General features: G+C 43.3%; 1 protein-coding gene across 1 annotated transcript in view; it reads left to right on the forward strand.

Annotated features, from left to right (window-relative positions):
- LOC126431845 (ankyrin repeat domain-containing protein SOWAHA) overlaps window positions 1-20,040 on the forward strand; it is a 402,948-nt gene that overhangs the window by 130,690 nt on the left and 252,218 nt on the right. Inside the window, exons 5-6 of the mRNA XM_050090438.1 lie at window positions 5,201-5,239; window positions 10,553-10,651. Of these exons, the coding sequence (XP_049946395.1) occupies window positions 5,201-5,239; window positions 10,553-10,651 (138 nt within the window). The remainder of the gene's footprint in view (window positions 1-5,200; window positions 5,240-10,552; window positions 10,652-20,040) is intronic.

Consider the following 20,040-nt stretch of genomic DNA (forward strand, 5'->3'; position numbering starts at 1 on the left):
TTGTCTGCTGATTTGAGCGAGCGTGCGCGGGACTACCTTCGTGACGTACGCGCCGCGGCCTGTCTTTCTCGTAGGCCTGGGTTTTTGTGACTGAAGTCACAGTCTGTTTTGACAACAACTTCTGCCTGACAATACTTGAGACCACAGTCACACTCCGTATTATCTTAGCAGTATTAATGTCACCCTGGTTAGTTTCATACTGGAATATTGCCCTTCAAAATCATTGAGGCTTGAATCACTCACCGTTTAATACAACTGCGGTTTTCTATCACCTGCGCATGGTTTTCAACCCTAAACACGTCAGCTACTACACTTAAGAAGTCATTTCTGATATCTCGTTCCTTTGATCTGATTGAATAATATTTCTCTTTTTAACGCAGCTTTCACTTCTAATCTTTCTTCGACATTTGTCTCATTTTTTGTATTCACCATAACTTTTGTTTAGTTTCTTAGAAAATGGCGTTTGCCGCTACCAGCCACTATTTTCTTGTATTTATTTCATGCGCGATGCGCTCCTGTCAAAGTCAAAGGAAATAAATACGAACAAGAGACAAGACCAGCACTAACGTTCGGTCCAGAATGCTGGGCCATGCTCAAATCAGACGGAGGAAGCTCCATATTATGCAGACACAATTAATTGCGCGATAACAGTGGTGTTGTTACCGATGACAGTGCCACTAAACCGAAATTACTCAGCACGATTTTCCGAAATTCTTTCGCCAAAGAAACCGAAGTACATATTCAAGAATTCTGATCAAGAAAGCTCCAAATGAGAGTAGCTTAGGAGTAGATATCCTCGGTGCAGCGAAACAGCTTTAATCACGTAATAAAGATCAGTCTGCCGGGCCAGATTGTATAGCAGCTATGTTCCTTTCGTGGAACGTCGATATAACACCTCCATACATACCAGCCACATACAACTACTCGCTACTCGCTCCACGAAAGACCCGCGTCTGAAAACTAGAAAGTTGCACTAGTCATGCCAGTACTCAAGAAAGGAAATACGAGCGGTCCACTGAATTCCAGACCAATATCAAATGGTTCAAATGGCTCTAAGCACTATGGGACTTAACATCTGAGGTCATCAGTCCCCTAGATTTAGAACTACTTAAACCTTACTAACCTAAGGACATCACACACATCCATGCTCGACGCAGGATTCGAACCTGCGACCGTAGCAGCAGCGCGGTTCCGGACTGAAGGGCCTAGAACCGCTCGTCCACAACGGCCGGCAGACCAATATCACTGTAGTCGATTTGCAGTAGGATTTTGGAACATATACTGTGTTCGAACATTACACAGTACCTCGAAGAAAACGATCGAACGACACATCGTAAGCACGGATTCAGAAAATGTCGCAATTTATTAAAGTGAAGTAATGAGTGCAGTCGGCAGGTAGTCTCAAGTTGATTCCATAGCTCCTCATAAACGACTATTAATAAAATTCCGTAATTATGGAATATCGTCTTCGTTGTGCGACTGGATTCGTGATTTCCTGTCAGAAAGGTGACAGTTCGTAGTAATTGACGGAAAGTAATCGAGTAAAAGAATAAGTGGTATCTGGGGTTCCCCAAAAAAGTGTTATAGGCTCCCTGCTGTTCCTAACCTATACAAATATTCAGAAGACAATCTGAGCAGCCTTCTTAGATTGTTTGCAGACGATGCTGTCATTTACCATGTATTAAAGTCATCAGGAGGTCAACAACAGTTGCAAAGTAACTTAGACACGATATCTGTGTGATGTGAAACGCGGAAATTGACTCTAAATAACGAAACGTGTGAGGTCATACACTTGAGTTAAAAAACGAATCTTTTAAATTTCGGTTACACGATAAATCGTTCAAACCTGAAGGCTGTCAAGTCAGTTAAATAACCTGTGGATAACAATTACGAACTACGTAAGTTTGAACGGTCACATAAATAGTGTTGTGGGGAAAGCGAGCTAGATATTGCTTTTAATGGAGAAACCAATTGGAGGACGCAACATGTTCACTAAAGAGACTGCTTACATTGCGCTTTGCCGCCCTCTTCTGGAATATTGCTGCGCTGTAAAGGATCCGTACCAGATAGGATTGACGGAGGCCATCGGGAAAGTTTAAAGACGGCCAGGACGTTTTGTACTATCGCAAGATGGGGGAGAGGGTGTCACATATATGATAAGACAATTGGAGTTGCAGTCGTCAGAACAAAGGCGTTTTTTGCTGTGGCTAGATGTGTTTACGAAATTTCAGTCATCATCTTTCTGCTCCAGAAGTGTGAAAATGGTTCGGTGCCAGCTACTTAAGTGGGTATGCCAGAGTAGTCACGTAGATGTAGATGTGCCTGTAGATGGTACTCTGGTCTGGACGAGTAACCTTAAAGGACTGAGTAAGCAACGTCCACGTCCGGGGCTGGCGGTAATAAAGCTGTGAGGACGGGTCGTGAGTCGTGCTTGGGTAGCTCAGATGGTAGAGCACTTGCCCGCGAAAGGCAAAGGTCCCGAGTTCGAGTCTCGGTCCGGCACACAGTTTTAATCTTCCAGGAAGTTCCACAAAGATATGTTACCTATTACTAACAGAGATATGATGGTACTGATAGTTCCCCCGCAACACGCTTTCGTAGGGACTGTTGGCTCCTACTCGCTCAGTTTGAAATGTCTGTCTCCCTAAGAACCAGGCCGCCCGATCGATGTTATATGCTTACAGATGAATGTTTACCTCATGGACTGCACGTTATAGGAGCAGCACCAGTATATCTAAGGCTGTGCTTAATTTTAGAGCTTTTGCAACACGTCCTATTTTACTTCCCGACTGCAGACTTTTTGTAGTCCTGTCTTTCGTCCGATTGGAACAGTTTTCCATTCCATTACAAATTTTACCAAATTTTCTTTTCCATACGTGCGGCGTCAGTTATCTGTGTAATCTACACGAATCGAATCCTTGTCGTCCCTTGCTGTTTCTCACCTAGGCCACAATCACCATTGCGATGTTAAGAGAATATTTGTTTCTGATTGCTTTGTTTGCTTTGACCCATGTTCCATCTGCCATTCCCTAGTGAATTCTTCAAAGATTTTACCATAGACTTCATACTTGTTTTGTTCTAAGTTGCCACTAGATATTACACAGAAAATAATAGGCTGGACACGTGTTCGAGAAGAGCGAAATTGAAATTCCATTCTGGCGATTGTGGCCGTGTGGTTAGAGGCGCCATGTCACTGACAGCGTGGCCTCTCCCGCCGGAGGTTCGAGTCCACCCTCGGACATGGGTGTCTCTGTTGTTCTTAGCATGGGTTAGTTTAAGCAGTGTGTAAGTCTAGGGACCGATGACCTCTGCAGTTTGGTCCCTTAAGAACTCACAAACATTTTAACATTTTCGGGCGATTGTGACTTTGTTTCCTATGGTTTTTGTAAATAGCTTGAGACGAAAGCTGGCATTGTTCTGTCAACAACGTCGTGGCCACTTTCCTTCTCTGTAGACGTCCATTCTTAGTTTGTCCTCGTCTCTAATTACCACGACGTGGACGGTGCGTTTAACTCTAACCTCGCTGTTTTAACATTTCTTCATTTCCCTTATCATTTGCCTCTTCAGTTTCTAGCATCGTCCTATGACACTGGACCAACTGGAGGCCGCAAAGTGAAGAAGATTAAGTCTCTTAAGTAACATTGACCAACTGTATCGTTTTGGTGCTGTTGTGTCCCTAGACTTCAACAAGAAGTTGGTGATGACAATGGTCGTAGTAGCTACAGCATTTAGTGTATGTTTCTAAGATTGATCAGCTATTAGTGCGAACATTTCAGGTAAAAGCTAAGTGCGGCGCACGGATACGAATTGAAGTAAACAAATATCTGTAACCGGTAAGTTTTTAGTTGAAGTCTTTGAAGAAAACTTTTGTTTACCTTATTAAATTGTGTAGTACAGTTCGTTTAAGGAACTCACGAATTTTTCCTTTAACGTTAAGTGAAGATTACCAATCAGATACACATTATTTTGTAATAGAATATTTGCGTATTGATTGTAACGATGTAAGATAAAATTGACTGTACAATAGCTCAATCTCAGGTTGAATTCTCTTACTCGTAAATGATAAAATCTATCTATGAAGAGTAATGACCAACAAATTACGTCATTTTTTGAAGTATTTGGATGCAAAATGGTTCCGAACCACGATACTACAGCCTCAGGCGACCAGGTTGAACTTGCGGTTGATGCGTAGGAAGAAGAACCCTTTACAGAGTACGCGAAGTGTACGTTGGAGAAAGTAATATGTTCTGTCACTTGTATTGGAACATAACCTCTCAGAATTTTGAAAACAAGGTTCTCTTTTGATGCCCAACGCCTTACTGGTAGCGTTTCTCATTGCTTTGAGTGTCGAACGCTGAATAATTAAATCCTTGAGTAATCGCGCACCTATATCTCCCCCCCCCCCCAAATCTCACCCCTTTAGTCCAACTTTATAAAGATCCGAGTCGACAAGACACACTCGCAGAACGTAAGCTATCCTGTATCTCACAACAGTTGTCTAATCACTTGCCGTTCCTGTATATACATATGTCATCGACGAACATCCGCAGAGAGCTTGTAATGTTGTCGGTCAAGTCAGTTACATGTACATGACGGAATGCAATACATTCCTGGACATGTAGTCCAATTAGCCAGCGTCTAGTACAATTGGTCAGCGTCGTTACGTTGCCCAGATCGGCTAACAAAATTATATTTACTACAACTTCGCCACTCTGCTCTTTGTTTTAAGACACCATAGATTGTTGGAGAAATGAGCAATAGTCAATAGGATACCAGCCCGTTAATGATCAACAGCAAAGTGTGCGAACTAACTATGAATAGGGATCGAAATGGACTGGAAACTAGGATACTGATAATGTATGCTACAAATAAAGCTTTTAATGGTAACACATTGACTCCATCAGTTTGGAATTCAGTGAATTGTTTGAATGTGAGACATTGTTTTCTGTAATGATTTTCTTCTTGGTGTGGGATTTTATGTGCTTAGAATAGTTATTCTGACCTAGCTCTTGAAAAAATTGTGATATTTTTTTTTTTCTTGCTGCGTGAGATGCTTCTGTTAATTTATCATTTCATCCTATACGCTCTTTGAGACTTCGCTTCTTAGGATTACCTTGTGGTCACTAATATCATGATACGACAATGGAATAGTGTCCATTCATCTTGGCGAGATATCTCATTGTATTGTCTCCTGTTTCAGGGTGGAGCAGAAGACGAGGACTCCGTGTCCCTCACATCGGTAAGTGAGCGTCCTTCAATGAAAGATGTTCCATCCTCTTTTCTGCTGTGTATCAGAACTATGTGACTCACGTAAGGTTCTAAATTTATAACATGCATTATACCAGAATAATAATACTCAGAAAAAACTGCTGTCATGCTGATGTAGAAACAGCATAATTTTGCAGTGAAAGAGTCAGAACATTAAGACTATGACTTGTCGCAACTTGAAATTTAATTTCCTTTGTGCTTTGCCTACTGAACTTTTCGAAATATTAATTTGTACCTATTGTTCATGGCGTTTGTTCTAAAAGTTGATTACGATTTTAACAAAATAATGTTGCTTGCCCCACCACACATAAAAATTATGTAACATAATGGGAAAAGGCTCCTGTTGTGCTCAAAATGTGTACTCTGTTATTTTGGTATGCGAAATATCGTGTGGTCGATGTACCGTTAATGAACGATAACTGCCAAACTAATTTCGCTAAATATTTTTGTGTGAACTCGTATATGGATTGGGATATCAATGAATCATCCCTCGCGGTGATGGCTATCACGATTGTGTTCTTAGTGCACAATTTGAAGAAAACCTACGCGGATGTCAGTGCCTTGAAACTTAGATGCCTTGCCTTCTCTGTTGAAAAACTGAGAGGAAACTCCCGCACCGATGGCTCTGTTTACCCACTAAGCGTAGCGATGAGTTCCGATGAAACACCGCGATGATGCGGGTTGGTTGACTGGCAGCATCTAAAGAAGGAATCCTCCGGATCAATGGTGCCGCAGTGGGACTTAACTATTCAGGCTGCATCGCCTGTCCACTCCCTTATACTTCATTCCGGCGGCCGTGTTTCTGCAGTCGGAACGACCCTCTGTCTTCATACAGGGACTTTTCTACTTCTCTTTCGGCATTCACGGGAACATTGCGTATCCTCGTGCACGCTATGCATCCGAGATCCCAAACAACCTGCTTTGCGGGATTCCTCGGCTGGTGCGGTCTGCCCCAGGCATGCCCCATATAGCAGTCCCTTCTCCTCTGCTACTGCCGCCAGGCTGGGCTATATTCAGAGTTTCACTTATAAAGTGAGGACGCGTGGAAGCGCTCTGCTCAGAATACCGTATCAATCTATTAGACGAACAACACTCGCGAAAAATGCGTGTACTCAAAAGATAACTTTGTTCCTTCAACATCATCGTTACAAACCAACGCATATCTTCGAATCCGCCCAAGTAGGAAGGTAAGTAACGTTTTACTGCTCAGGCAGTACAAGTCTCTCATTCCTGTGGGCCAGTCTCTCCAACAAGCCTGCGTTGTATTTTCTGCTTTGTTGTTAGTGAGGTACTAATGCTATTACTGTAGTGCTTTTCCAGTCCGGAATATTAGACATCACTGTCATCTTCATTAACTGAAGGTCTACCTAGAACATGAGGTGCTCAACGTTTCGCATGTGGCACTGTACTGTGTAGGTCAGTAACAACAAAACTGATACTTTCTGGCAGATTAAAACAGTGTGCAGGACCGGGGCTCGAACCTTCACTTTTCGCAATTGCTGTGAAGACGACTTGGGACGTCACTAGAGCATTTGCGCGCGAATAGCAAAGGTCTCGTGGTCGCGGCTCGTTACAGCATACTGTTAAAATATACCAGGAAGTTTGTGATCACCACACCAAAATGAAAATTCGTTGCGGAAACTCCAAAACACGTTCTCTTACATATTTCTGATGTTTAGCTTTCCCGCGACTGACCCGTCGGTGCGGGAAGCTGGAATGAAAGACATTACATTACAATCCAGTACTACTAATCAGAAACATACGTCTGTTTTAGGTTACAATATGTAAAAATCTTTTATGTAAGTGTTGGGAAACATTAAGAAATCTTAGTGTTACGTGGAGAATGCTTTTTATTTCTTGTACTTCTTCCCATACCAACAACTGAATGCTGGAAAACTGAAAGTTAATTCAGTGTACATGTACAAGGATTTTATAAATGGTTCAACGGTTATCGGGTAAATTTATTTCACAAAGTATCACATTCAAAACAGATAATGACACATTGTATGGAAAAGTAAATTTTCAATTTTTTTACGCACTGTTACAAATGTTCCATGTGCTCTCCTCGTGTTACACCACGAACATCTACGCGGTAGTCACGTTCAACCCGTACGCGCTAGAGCGTGTTGCTGACGATATTAGCTTGCAAACCAGTGAAGCGATCCTAGAGCTCAGTCACTGTAGTCGGCAGTGGTGGTACGTAAACACTGCATTGCCTTTCACGTATCCGTCCCTCGCAAAAAATAGAAAGAAAAATCGCAAACTTTAAGTGTAGGCAGCCGGCCGAAGTAGCCGTGCGGTTAAAGGCGCTGCAGTCTGGAACCGCAAGACCGCTACGGTCGCAGGTTCGAATCCTGCCTCGGGCATGGATGTTTGTGATGTCCTTAGGTTAGTTAGGTTTAACTAGTTCTAAGTTCTAGGGGACTAATGACCTCAGCAGTTGAGTCCCATAGTGCTCAGAGCCATTTGAACCATAAGTGTAGGCAATCTTGGAGGCCACTTGAAGAGTGCTAAATCATTCTGAGCACAACTTTCAATCCACCGGTAGGGAAGTTCCTCGTTCAGATGACAACGCACTAATCCACGCCAATGAGGCGGAGTTCCCTCTGGGTGAAATATGAAGTTCGGGTTATCCGCTGTCAGTCTACCAACATGTTTGGGTACATTGTACCCGTCACAGTTTTCCCAGGAAAACATTAGGGCCCGTACGCTTTGTTACGTGAAACGGCGTAGAAGTCATTCACCTTTCAAATCTTTCAGTCTCCACTGCAACGTTGAGATTTGCCCTGCCCCATTATGCGGACGTTCTGACCATTTGTGCAGAACATGTCTTCATCACTGCGCACGAGTCGGCGTGTAAATTCCTCATCTTTCATTATTTCCCGGAGTAGTTCAATGACATGAACAAAACATTAGGCCTAAAATATGCTCTCTTCATTGGTAATTAGTACACTCGAGTGTGGCCGCCCGGTGTGGCCGTGCGGTTCTAGGCGCTTCAGTCTGGAACCGCGTGACCGCTACGGTCGCAGGTTCGAATCCTGCCTCGGGCATGGATGTGTGTGCTGTCCTTAGGTTAGTTAGGTTTAACTAGTTCTAAGTTCTAGGGGACTAATGACCTCAGCAGTTGAGTCCCATAGTGCTCAGAGCCATTTGAACCATTTTTTGTGTGCTGTCTTTAGGTTAGTTAGGTTTAAGTAGTTCTAAGTTCTAGGGGACTGATGACCACAGATGTTCAGTACCATAGTGCTCAGAGCCATTTGAACCATTTTTTTTTTTTTTTTTTTTTTACACTCGAGTGGGTATTATACACTCCTGGAAATTGAAATAAGAACACCGTGAATTCATTGTCCCAGGAAGGGGAAACTTTATTGACACATTCCTGGGGTCAGATACATCACATGATCACACTGACAGAACCACAGGCACATAGACACAGGCAACAGAGCATGCACAATGTCGGCACTAGTACAGTGTATATCCACCTTTCGCAGCAATGCAGGCTGCTATTCTCCCATGGAGACGATCGTAGAGATGCTGGATGTAGTCCTGTGGAACGGCTTGCCATGCCATTTCCACCTGGCGCTTCAGTTGGACCAGCGTTCGTGCTGGACGTGCAGACCGCGTGAGACGACGCTTCATCCAGTCCCAAACATGCTCAATGGGGGACAGATCCGGAGATCTTGCTGGCCAGGGTAGTTGACTTACACCTTCTAGAGCACGTTGGGTGGCACGGGATACATGCGGACGTGCATTGTCCTGTTGGAACAGCAAGTTCCCTTGCCGGTCTAGGAATGGTAGAACGATGGGTTCGATGACCGTTTGGATGTACCGTGCACTATTCAGTGTCCCTTCGATGATCACCAGTGGTGTACGGCCAGTGTAGGAGATCGCTCCCCACACCATGATGCCGGGTGTTGGCCCTGTGTGCCTCGGTCGTATGCAGTCCTGATTGTGGCGCTCACCTGCACGGCGCCAAACACGCATACGACCATCATTGGCACCAAGGCAGAAACGACTCTCATCGCTGAAGACGACACGTCTCCATTCGTCCCTCCATTCACGCCTGTCGCGACACCACTGGAGGCGAGCTGCACGATGTTGGGGCATGAGCGGAAGACGGCCTAACGGTGTGCGGGACCGTAGCCCAGCTTCATGGAGACGGTTGCAAATGGTCCTCGCCAATACCCCAGGAGCAACAGTGTCCCTAATTTGCTGGGAAGTGGCGGTGCGGTCCCCTACGGCACTGCGTAGGATCCTACGGTCTTGGCGTGCATCCGTGCGTCGCTGCGGTCCGGTCCCAGGTCGACGGGCACGTGCATTTTCCGCCGACCACTGGCGACAACATCGATGTACTGTGGAGACCTCACGCCCCACGTGTTGAGCAATTCGGTGGTACGTCCACCCGGCCTCCCACATGCCCACTATACGCCCTCACTCAAAGGCCGTCAACTGCACATACGGTTCACGTCCACGCTGTCGCGGCATGCTACCAGTGTTAAAGACTGCGATGGAGCTCCGTATGCCACGGCAAACTGGCTGACACTGACGGCGGCGGTGCACAAATGTTGCGTAGCTAGCGCCATTCGACGGCCAACACCGCGGTTCCTGGTGTGTCCGCTGTGCCGTGCGTGTGATCATTGCTTGTACAGCCCTCTCGCAGTGTCCGGAGCAAGTATGGTGGATCTGACTAACCGGTGTCAATGTGTTCTTTTTTCCATTTCCAGGAGTGTAGATTTGAATGTAGAAGAGCTCAAAATCCGATGAATCATTTGTAAACACCTTGTATATATCGGCTGCTAAAAGAAATATGGAGGGATGGTTGATTTTGTACTGACCTTACCTGTTAGACCGAGCGAGGTGGCGCAGTGGTTAGCACACTGGACTCGCGTTCGGGAGGACGACGGTTCAATCCCGTCTCCGGCCATCCTGATTTAGGTTTTCCGTGATTTCCCTAAATCGTTTCAGGCAAATGCCGGGATGGTTCCTTTGAAAGGGCACGGCCGATTTCCTTCCCAATCCTTCCCTAACCCGAGCTTGCGCTCCGTCTCTAATGACGTCGTTGTCGACGGGACGTTAAACACTAACCACCACCCCCTTAGCTGTTAGGAAGTAGTCCTGCTTCACTTCTGAAAACTGGGTCGTAACACGCTTTGTTGGTTAATCAGTCCTACTTGCCTAGCAGTCATCGTAAATATGTGGGCATACTTCCGTTTCCATAAGAATATCTACATCTGATATGTGATTTGTCCTCGGATAGATTTATCAATATTTGTCATGTTGCCAGGAACCAAAGGCACGCGAGTGGCTGGTGGCAGCGGCACAGGGCAACCACATGAAGCTGGCCAAGCTAGCACAGGAAAACCCGCGCCTCGCGTCGCTCAGGGTAAGTAGCCTAGTGTGTGTGTGTGTGTGTGTGTGTGTGTGTGTGTCAGAGAGAGAGAGAGAGGGAGGGAGGGAGAAGCTGGAAAATGTAGTACGTAAGCAGCTCCATAACGAGGCGCGGTGAGATACGCTCCCGCCAATGGCGCAGCGCAGAAGAGGCGCAAAACTGACCGGAGGGGAAAAAAAACGAAAAGAAAAGATGGTTTAAGAATTAACCAGGACAGGTACGTGAGTTCTCCTATCCCTGGCGTTCTAGTGCTTTTAATAAGCAGCCTTTCCCTCGACAGGCAACCGTAAATGCGTGCCGTTGTCACAATGGCATTTTCTTCTGATAGCATCCTAAAGAAACGACTACCATCGAACAGGTTTCTACTATCACTAACATGGATTATGTTCAGGCGACGATGTTCTGGGAGTCTAAGCCGGGACCAGTTTTATAACAACTCAGTGCGCAAAAATTTGTTATACAGTATTAAATATAAAATAACATAACGTTAAATATTGTTATACATCGTTCAGTGAAATGACTAGTTGCCACCAAATGATAATATAACAAACGTAATCTGAAACACAGGCACATTCATGGTTACTGGTTTTAATCGGATTTTTTCCGATTTCTGCGACTGAGGACTGTAGCGATACATGACTGTGGAGAAATCAAACATAAAAGGTGGATGGGATATGTACTTCATTCGTTCCTCCAGCCAGTACTTTTGCTGCTCGTGAGTTTCAGCTGATACCGTCTACTGTGTAAACAAAAAAGAATTCCCGAATGAGCCTTTTGTGTCTGGTTAAAAATATTACAGGAGTTGTTATAGTCATTGTGCTAATGGACTGGTATACTTTGTTTGTATTGAACTCTAGAATAAACAGACGTATGCTCTGCATGGCTCAGACTTCTGGTGACGTAAGAAACTGGCCTTAATTATGTATTCAGTATATTGTTGGTATTCTGATATTGAAACTCTCACATCTCAGGTTGCATAATTTTGTGTCTGATTAAAAATATTACAGGAGTTGTTATGGTCGTTGTGCTAATGGACTGATATACTTTCTTTATCTATATTGAACTCTAGAATAAACAAACGTATGCTCTGCATGGCTCAGACATCTGGTGACGTAAGAAACTGGCCTTAATTATGTATTCAGTATATTGTTATTCTGATATTGAAACTCTCACATCTCGGGTTGTATAATAAATCTTAATGTTCTTTGCTACTTTTGCTAAGCGTTTAATCCATGTAATTCTTGTATAAAATCTCAGTGGATGGTCGGTTTCACTGTGCTAGATGTTTATCAAACCTACTTTCTTAATTACAGTTTGTTAATTTGCGTAGAAAACATTTAAGAAAGATAAGTTTTCGAGGGAAGCAGTAGTTTTGGCAGTTCTGCCATAGACGCAAGTTCTCTGTACAGGTCTGTCTGTAAGTGCAGCTACTGCCAGGTGATTCGTCGTAGTCTTAACGTGGGACATTATACCACACGGGAATTCTGTTGTATTTTCGGTAGTAGAAAGTCTAGAGCGACAAAATTTTCATAGTAATATCTTACATCTGTTTTGTTAACTATCAAGGAAGCCAAATAATAATTATGATTTAATGCCTGCGTGTAGCCATAAACTTCGCTGAACTTCAGCCCTAGATAACGCACTCAAATGTAGAAGAAAATGCAAACAATATTACTTGTCGAATAATAATTACGGTATGTTTCCAGAATGAAATTTTCGCTCTGCAGCGTAGTGTGCGTTGATATGAAACTTCCTGGCAGATTAAAAACAGTGTGCCGAACCGAGACTCGAGCTCGGGAGCTTTGCCGTTCGCCGGCAAGTGCTCTACCGCGATAGAGCAAAAGGCAAAGGTCCCGAGTTCGAGTCTCGGTCCGGCACACAGTTTTAATCTGCCAGGAAGTTTAATAATTGCGATAGGTAAGGAACTGCTTAAACACATTTGTAGCGCACTAGAGACTGGTGAAGCAGTGGGCTTTTGCAGTAGAATTTGGAGGAGTCTATGCCGGACGACTACACAGAACGGAAGTTCAAGTCAAATTATGGAGGAGTCAAGCCTTCGGAGCCCTGCGTTGAGAAGCTCAACCCCCCATCCCATTCCACACTCCCATCTTCCCGCCCACTCATACTTACCCCCTTTACCCCTCCCATTTCGACACGCTATCCTCTAGTCCGCTTCATTCTGCGTCGACAACCAATGTAGCGAGTAACTTGTATCACTTTGAAGAAGTTTAGCAACCTCGTATGTTATTCCATTTCTTTTGACTTGTTTAACTAGATGAAGTTGCTCATACAGGTGCGCTAGATATCTTTGCCGTCTGCTGCCAAGTGTTTTCAAATAATTATTCGTTTGTTCTGTTGAACGCCTCATCATTTCGTAGTTTTATTTGCCTGTTTTATTTTTACAATTCATCAGCTGCACAATATTAATTTCAAGTGCTTAGAGCTCGGTCATTGTCCGATCTAACAGTTGTCCATGTTTCATTTCAGTGATATTGTTCTTGAACTATGTTAATTCACTGTTTGGCTTCCGTATTCATTCGTATATCATCTTCCTTTGAGCACAGATGGTATTTTTCTTCTGTATTCGTCCATTTTTTTATTTTTATTTGGAGATTTTTCTCGCGCGTCGGGCGAATCATTACATTTACTCTTAAACCAAATTCTTTGCTAAGAAGTTAAATGCATGGGACTTAATATTTATATCTGTGTAAGTATATGTTAATTCGAATGATGTGACCAGCCCCATCTTCGTATCACACGATTAATTATTCGATATAAAACTGAAGTAAGCCGGTTGTGAACACGATGATTATTGTTCAATAATACTAACTATGTGTATAGTAGGGGCCCTTGCCTCCGTCCGACTTGATAGTCAGCTTATCAATCCAGTTATTCGTCTTTTTTAAGTCGTCAGTATTTTGACTGATTGCAGTCGTTCATCATTTCCTATTTCATCGCCCAAGATTTTCGATAGTATTTCTTACATATTCTAATATTTGCCCCAAGTTTTTCTCATCTCCTGCTCCTTTTAGTACAAATTCAAAGATTCTACATATTGTATGAAATGTCCAACTAGCCCATCCATATTTGTTTTAAATGTTTACTTTATATTACCTTTCCTTTTCCTGTCACAGTTGCTCACAAATTCCTTTATGGTGGCTAGTTTCGAACGATTCCGTTCTTTTTAGAATTATTACCTGCGTTTCTGTCACTTAATTGTAAAATGAATCCAGTGTAATGTAAAACTTTTGTTTTGTTCGTACAGTATACATTCGAACTGCCTGTTCTTGGCGCAGTTGACGTCCATACACTAGGTGAACTTAGTATATTGTTCATAAATGAACTGACTCGTTCGAAATTAATCACTGTTAAGGAATACGTTATAATGACACATCCCGACGCAGAGACGTACAATACCTTAAAGGCTGCGCCAAAGATTAAATTGAGATGCATGTAGATTATAATCTTTGTAATGTTCACATTGGATTCTCTTTTGTTTCATACTCCAAGAAGGAGCTAAGGGACACTTTCGATTGTTGCCTTGTGGAGGATGGACGTAATTTTTGGAGTGTGCGGAAAGGCAGCCATATAGTTAGTAATTATGGTTTGTGCGACGAGCACAGCAAGTCTTATTGTGTTGTGAATAAAAAATAGTGCGAAGTATCTAAGTTTTACGAGAATTATTTAAAGTGACATAGCATTGTATTTCTTGGTTTCCACCGTCTTCGTGAAGTGAAGTGAACCGATGCCGACTCAGGAAGATACACACGGTCAACAAAGAGAACAACACCGATGGCGACTAATGAATTAATACTGTGGCAGAAGGACTAATTCTACGACTAAGGTGAGAACTCTGATTAAATCAACAATGAAGTAGAATTCAAAATGTAGTTAATCGGAATGGTAAATTATAATACAGGCATATTTCACGCAGCACTGAATTTGTCCGCAATCAAGCCGGTCAATACAGTCCGTAAAAAAGAAAAAAAAAGCCTTTCAAAAATTCTAAAGTTACAGTTCCATGTCCATAATTTTTCCTCTTTTCAAAAAACCAATAAATTTTTTTTATTTATTTCGCCACAACGTATGCAACTGTAAGATGGAAGTAACTAAAGAATAAAATATAGTTGCTGGTCCTGTATGCCGACACAGTATTAGAATTGCTCAAATTAACTTTCGACCTACGTGCTCTCGAACCTCATTTCGTATTTTATCTTTCCGTTTAAGTTTTGACATCCTGCAGGTGAATGTGGATTCCGAAGGACTGTGGATCAAGGCAGCAGCCGCGTATTGAAAACTTTGATAGAAGTGACCGTCATTTAGAGCTATTCGGGGATCGAATCCAAAATATATCTGCAGATTTGTGATTTTGTCGGTGAAACAGCAAGTCACTCATATTTTGTGAGCGGGTGCGAGTGAGGCTCTGTTTTCTTTTCGTCTCCCCCCTTTATTGTGCAAAGAGGGATGAGGTAATTGTTGTCGCGTGGTGTCTCGGATCTCTGTGGGGCGGCACCTGCGGCTGCGGCGCAGGCGAGCGGGCAGCGTGGGCCGCGCCCGTGCCCCGTGCGGGTCGCGCCGCCCCCGTGTTTTGCCGGCCAGAGTCAGCGCCGGCCAGGAGGGCCAGCCGCGGGCCGGACCAATTGATGAATATGCAAACAAGAGGCGGCGGTGCGCTGCGGTGCGGCGCCGCGCCGCGCGCCGAGTTGGAGAGACACCAATTATCCAGCTGGTGATTAAATCAACACCGGGGTTAATCAGCTGAGGCAGTAGAGAACAAACCGCCCCCCTGGGGTTAGCGGGCTTAATTAATATCAATCCGCCAGCAGAGCCCGGGTCGCCCACCATCTTGCGGTAGCCTATTCCCCGCTCCCATTCCCACCGCCGCCACCACCGCCGCTACACACCGCTTCGGTTGGATCTGTCGCTGCTTAAAACTACCGGCGTCGCCCCCTGGTAATCCACAGCCGCACAGTGCTAAAACAATTACTTTCAGTCGCGGCAGCGGGCATGCTAAGAACTGATTTGCAAATGAGACGCACCGTCCACAAAGAAGTGTAGTAGTATGCACGGAAATGTGGAAGCTACCTATCACTCGTCTGTATACACCCATGACGTCGTCAAAATTACAGACATACATTTCAGTGTGATTGACCTTGTAGGTCTTCGCCTATGCTGCAAAGCAGTTTGTCACTACAAACTATGTTAAAAATTAATACTAATAATAGTAGTATAGAAGCGTAACATTCTCAATGCTTGTTGTGTCTATCTGCGCACGTATTACTTCACGCGGCGCATCTTCATTACGTCACGGTGTAGGCTGTGTCTGGTCGTAACGGAAAAAGACAGGCGGCGCACTTGTGTGTTTATTTTGAAATAGTTCGTGTGGGAAGTGGTTGATGTTCGGTGAATACCTACTCGGAAATGTGGACTGAGCCACATGGATTAATCACGAATCTACTGTGTCGCCCGGTGTTCACTACTCTCGGAGGTACCAGGGCTGTTCGGAAAGTAAGGTCTGGTGGTCACGAATTGGAAACCACAGTGAAAATCAAAAATTTTTTATTCGCAACAGTTAGCCGCACTTCCAGCTACCTCTGTAAATACTCGCCGCTCCGACTTACACTTTGTCGTAGCGGTGCCGGCCTTTGTGGCCGAGCGGTTCTAGGCGCTTCAGTCCGGAACCGCGCGATCGCTACGGTCGCAGGTTCGAATCCTGCCTCGGGCATGGATGTGTGTGATGCTCTTAGGTTAGTTAGGTTTAACTAGTTCTAAGTTGTAGGAGCTGATGACTTTCAGATGTTAAGTCCCATAGTGCTCAGAGCCATTTGAACCCTTTTTTTGTCGTAGCGGTGTACAAACTTTCTAGCACCCTCTGTACAGAAAGCAGCCGCCTATGCTTTCGACCAATTATCTACGCTGATCTACACCTCGTTGTATGTGCCAGAATGTTGACTTCGTAGCTAGCGGTTCATGTGAGCAGAGATGAAACTCAGAGGGAGCCAATTAAGGGCTGTATTATTGGTGATCAAACATTTCCCACGGAAAACACTGTAGGAGCATCTTCATTGCTACCTCAGAATGCGGCTGAGAATTGTCTTGAAGAAAGAAACGCATGACATTTATGGTGTGTAGGTTGCATAGCTTGAGGCGAAATCTCTCACCAGATCCACGTACTTGGTGGGAGACACTGTTGTTGTAGGCATCTCTACGTGCTCACTATGTGCTCTGATCTGGAAAGAGCGACGTCACGCGATCGACGGCCATACTAGAGACACTGTCCAACACATCTGTGCAGAGCATCACATTTTCACAGTGGTTTCCATTTCGTGCCAAATAGGACCTTACTTTCCGAATACCCCTCGCATTATCGTGATATCGGAAATTGAAGTGATTGAATTGGTATTTGAATTGAATTGATATTTGTCGTGTATAACATGGTGTTCACATTGAATGCTTTAAAATTTGAACATTTCTCTTTCCAGGAACGTTGGAATTGTGTTTCTATCTTTTGTAGTTTGGAAACAATAAATGTTTGAATTCTGTTTCTTCTTTTGGAAAAGCTTTGTATTAGTATCTAAACAGTGTAGCCAAGTGATGTAAGGCTTGAATATAGAAATTGTGTTCTACATTAACTGCGCTACTTTGCGTAGTAGAGTAGTACCCATTCCCAATGTGTTGGTTTGTTGCCTAGCTCTTCAACATTACAGCATTTCTATAATTTGATGCTTCCACGCAGGAAAAAGCTGCCCGCCATGAAACTACAGGTCGGTGTACTTGGTTAATATTCCATATTTACGTCTTCTGTCTTAGAGTGGGCGACTTACATCGGGTCAGACCCGACGTTCAGTATGTAAAGGTTCAACCGGACCACAGTTGCGTATTGTTACAGGGAAAGGTGGAAATATTTATTGTGCAATAATGGAAGTGCCAACTGTAGCTGCGGAATAGTGTAGTTTATACGACCTTTTGAAACAGCCGTGTATTTCATTTCAATAGATAAACTGGTGTACCATCACTAAATTCATTCACGCCCGGGTTCCCGGGTTCGATTCCCGGCGGGGTCAGGGATTTTCTCTGCCTCGTGATGACTGGGTGTTGTGTGATGTCTTTAGGTTAGTTAGGTTTAAGTAGTTCTAAGTTCTAGGGGACTGATGACCATAGATGTTAAGTCCCATAGTACTCAGAGCCATTTGAACCATTTTGAACTAAATTCATTTTTAGAACGGGAAGACCTCCAAAGGTTCAGAAGGCTTATAAGTAGTCTGCTCGCTCATTGTCAACACTTCGAATTACGAAATGGGCGGCGACAGAAGTGGGCGTACATCGTGAACGTTCCCCAAAACACACTGTCTTCTTTTGTGGGCAATACGTGAGCAATAGATATGCACCACACTTAGACTACACAGAAACAGACATACATATATACGCAGCAATAAGGGATGAGGAGCAATAGGCACAACTAAACGCATTAACAAATAATATTACGAAAACAACACATGAAGAGTACTTGCGGACACGACATAACAGACTTGCCTGTATGCAACATAACAACAATCTGTAGAGGGTGGACAGTGACACTTAGGAAGAACAGGAGGAAGATGAGATATAACATTAAATAAGACACCTAGAAGTACATAACACGCCAAAATGCACTCACAAATTGTATACATCACTCAAATAATACTTACAGATTGTAGATACTAGAGTAAATGTAGTGTAAGGTGCTGGCAGTGCAGCCAAGAAAGCAAAAAAATGGTTCAAATGGCTCTGAGCACTGTGGGACTCAACTGCTGAGGTCATTAGTCCCCTAGAACTTAGAACTAGTTAAACCTAACTAACCTAAGGACATCACAAACATCCATGCCCGAGGCAGGATTCGAACCTGCGACCGTAGCGGTCTTGCGGTTCCAGACTGCAGCGCCTTTAACCGCACGGCCACTTCGGCCGGCCCAAGAAAGCACTCAGTGGTGTACATGGGTGAGTACCTAATGATAATGCATAGGATTAGCAGTAATATTTCTCTGCTACTAACTATAAACTATTTCATTGTGACTGGCAGTCAACAGCTTGAAGAAACCATTCCCAGGTATTTACTGACAGTCACAATCGATTATGGCACTAACAAATCTCTTCTCTGTCGTATCATCTTTTTACATTCTTCTTAAAACAACAAAATTTTATTTATATTTAAGCTTCAGATTATTGTTATTTTTTAAAAAGTGTATTATTCTTTGTTAAGCAATGCAGAACAAAAAACTACAAACAAGGTTGCAAATGAAAACTGTAATATGTAAGACCTGTTAAAAAACATCGGGTAACAGGCATTTGCAATAAATAAATAAATATATTGTAGATGCTCCACCTCAACACTTATCAAAACTGCAACTATGGATTTAACAATTGCGAAAGTAGGCTGTGTGTTAGTGGACGATGACCCATTAACGTTGTATGAAGCCACTAACATATCGAGTGAAAGAGTAGGGCACACTTTACAATAAGAATAAAAAATGAGTAATGTTTCTGCAAGACCAAACCACATTTTTTTTCAGTACTGATCAATAAAAGATGCGAAAGGAAATTGCGCAGACATTTTTGGATACCTGCGAAAAGAATCCATGTGAACTTGCTATTTTGAGTTGTTTCTTTTGAATAAGCGTGATTGCAATACATCACGCCAGCAACGCAACATAAGACAGAGTAGTGCAGCCAGTGGTCCTGCACCGGAAAAAACGTAACTGATTTCATCTGTTGGAAGGCTTATGATCAGTATTTCCTGGAATGCGGATGGACTTTCTCTTATTAATTAATTTGCAAAGGATAAAAAGATAATTACCGTATTATTACTGTTTTTAACAAAACTTGTTTCACCTAATCGTATTAGGCATCTTTAGCGATGTTTATTGTTCCCTGTTATGTACTACTCGTACAGAAACCGAACTCCAGTTACAAAAATGGAAGAATTTGAAAGGGAAGCCGTAGTTCTGAAGGAGGTGAGACAGGGTTGTAGCCTATCGCCGATGTTATTTAATCTGTACGTAAAGAAAGCACTACAGGAAACCAAGGAGAAACTTGTAAAATGATTTAAAGTTCATGGAAAAGAAATAAAAAACTTGTTTGACGATGACATTTTAATACTGTCAGAGACAGCAAAAGATTTAGTAGGAAAGTTGAACGGAGTAAGTGGTGTTTTGAAAGGAGATTATAAGATGAATAGCAACTAAAGTGAAACAAGGGAAATGGAATGTAATCGAATTCATTCGGATGATGCTGAAGGAATTGGATTAGGAAGTGAGAAACTAATGATAGTATATGGGTTTTGTTAGTTCGGCAGTAAAAATAATTGGTGATGGTCGAAGTAAAGAGGATATAAAATGCAGACTTGC

Source organism: Schistocerca serialis, chromosome 1 (genome assembly GCF_023864345.2).
Source record: "Schistocerca serialis cubense isolate TAMUIC-IGC-003099 chromosome 1, iqSchSeri2.2, whole genome shotgun sequence".
Classification (NCBI taxonomy): Eukaryota; Metazoa; Arthropoda; class Insecta; order Orthoptera; family Acrididae; genus Schistocerca; species Schistocerca serialis.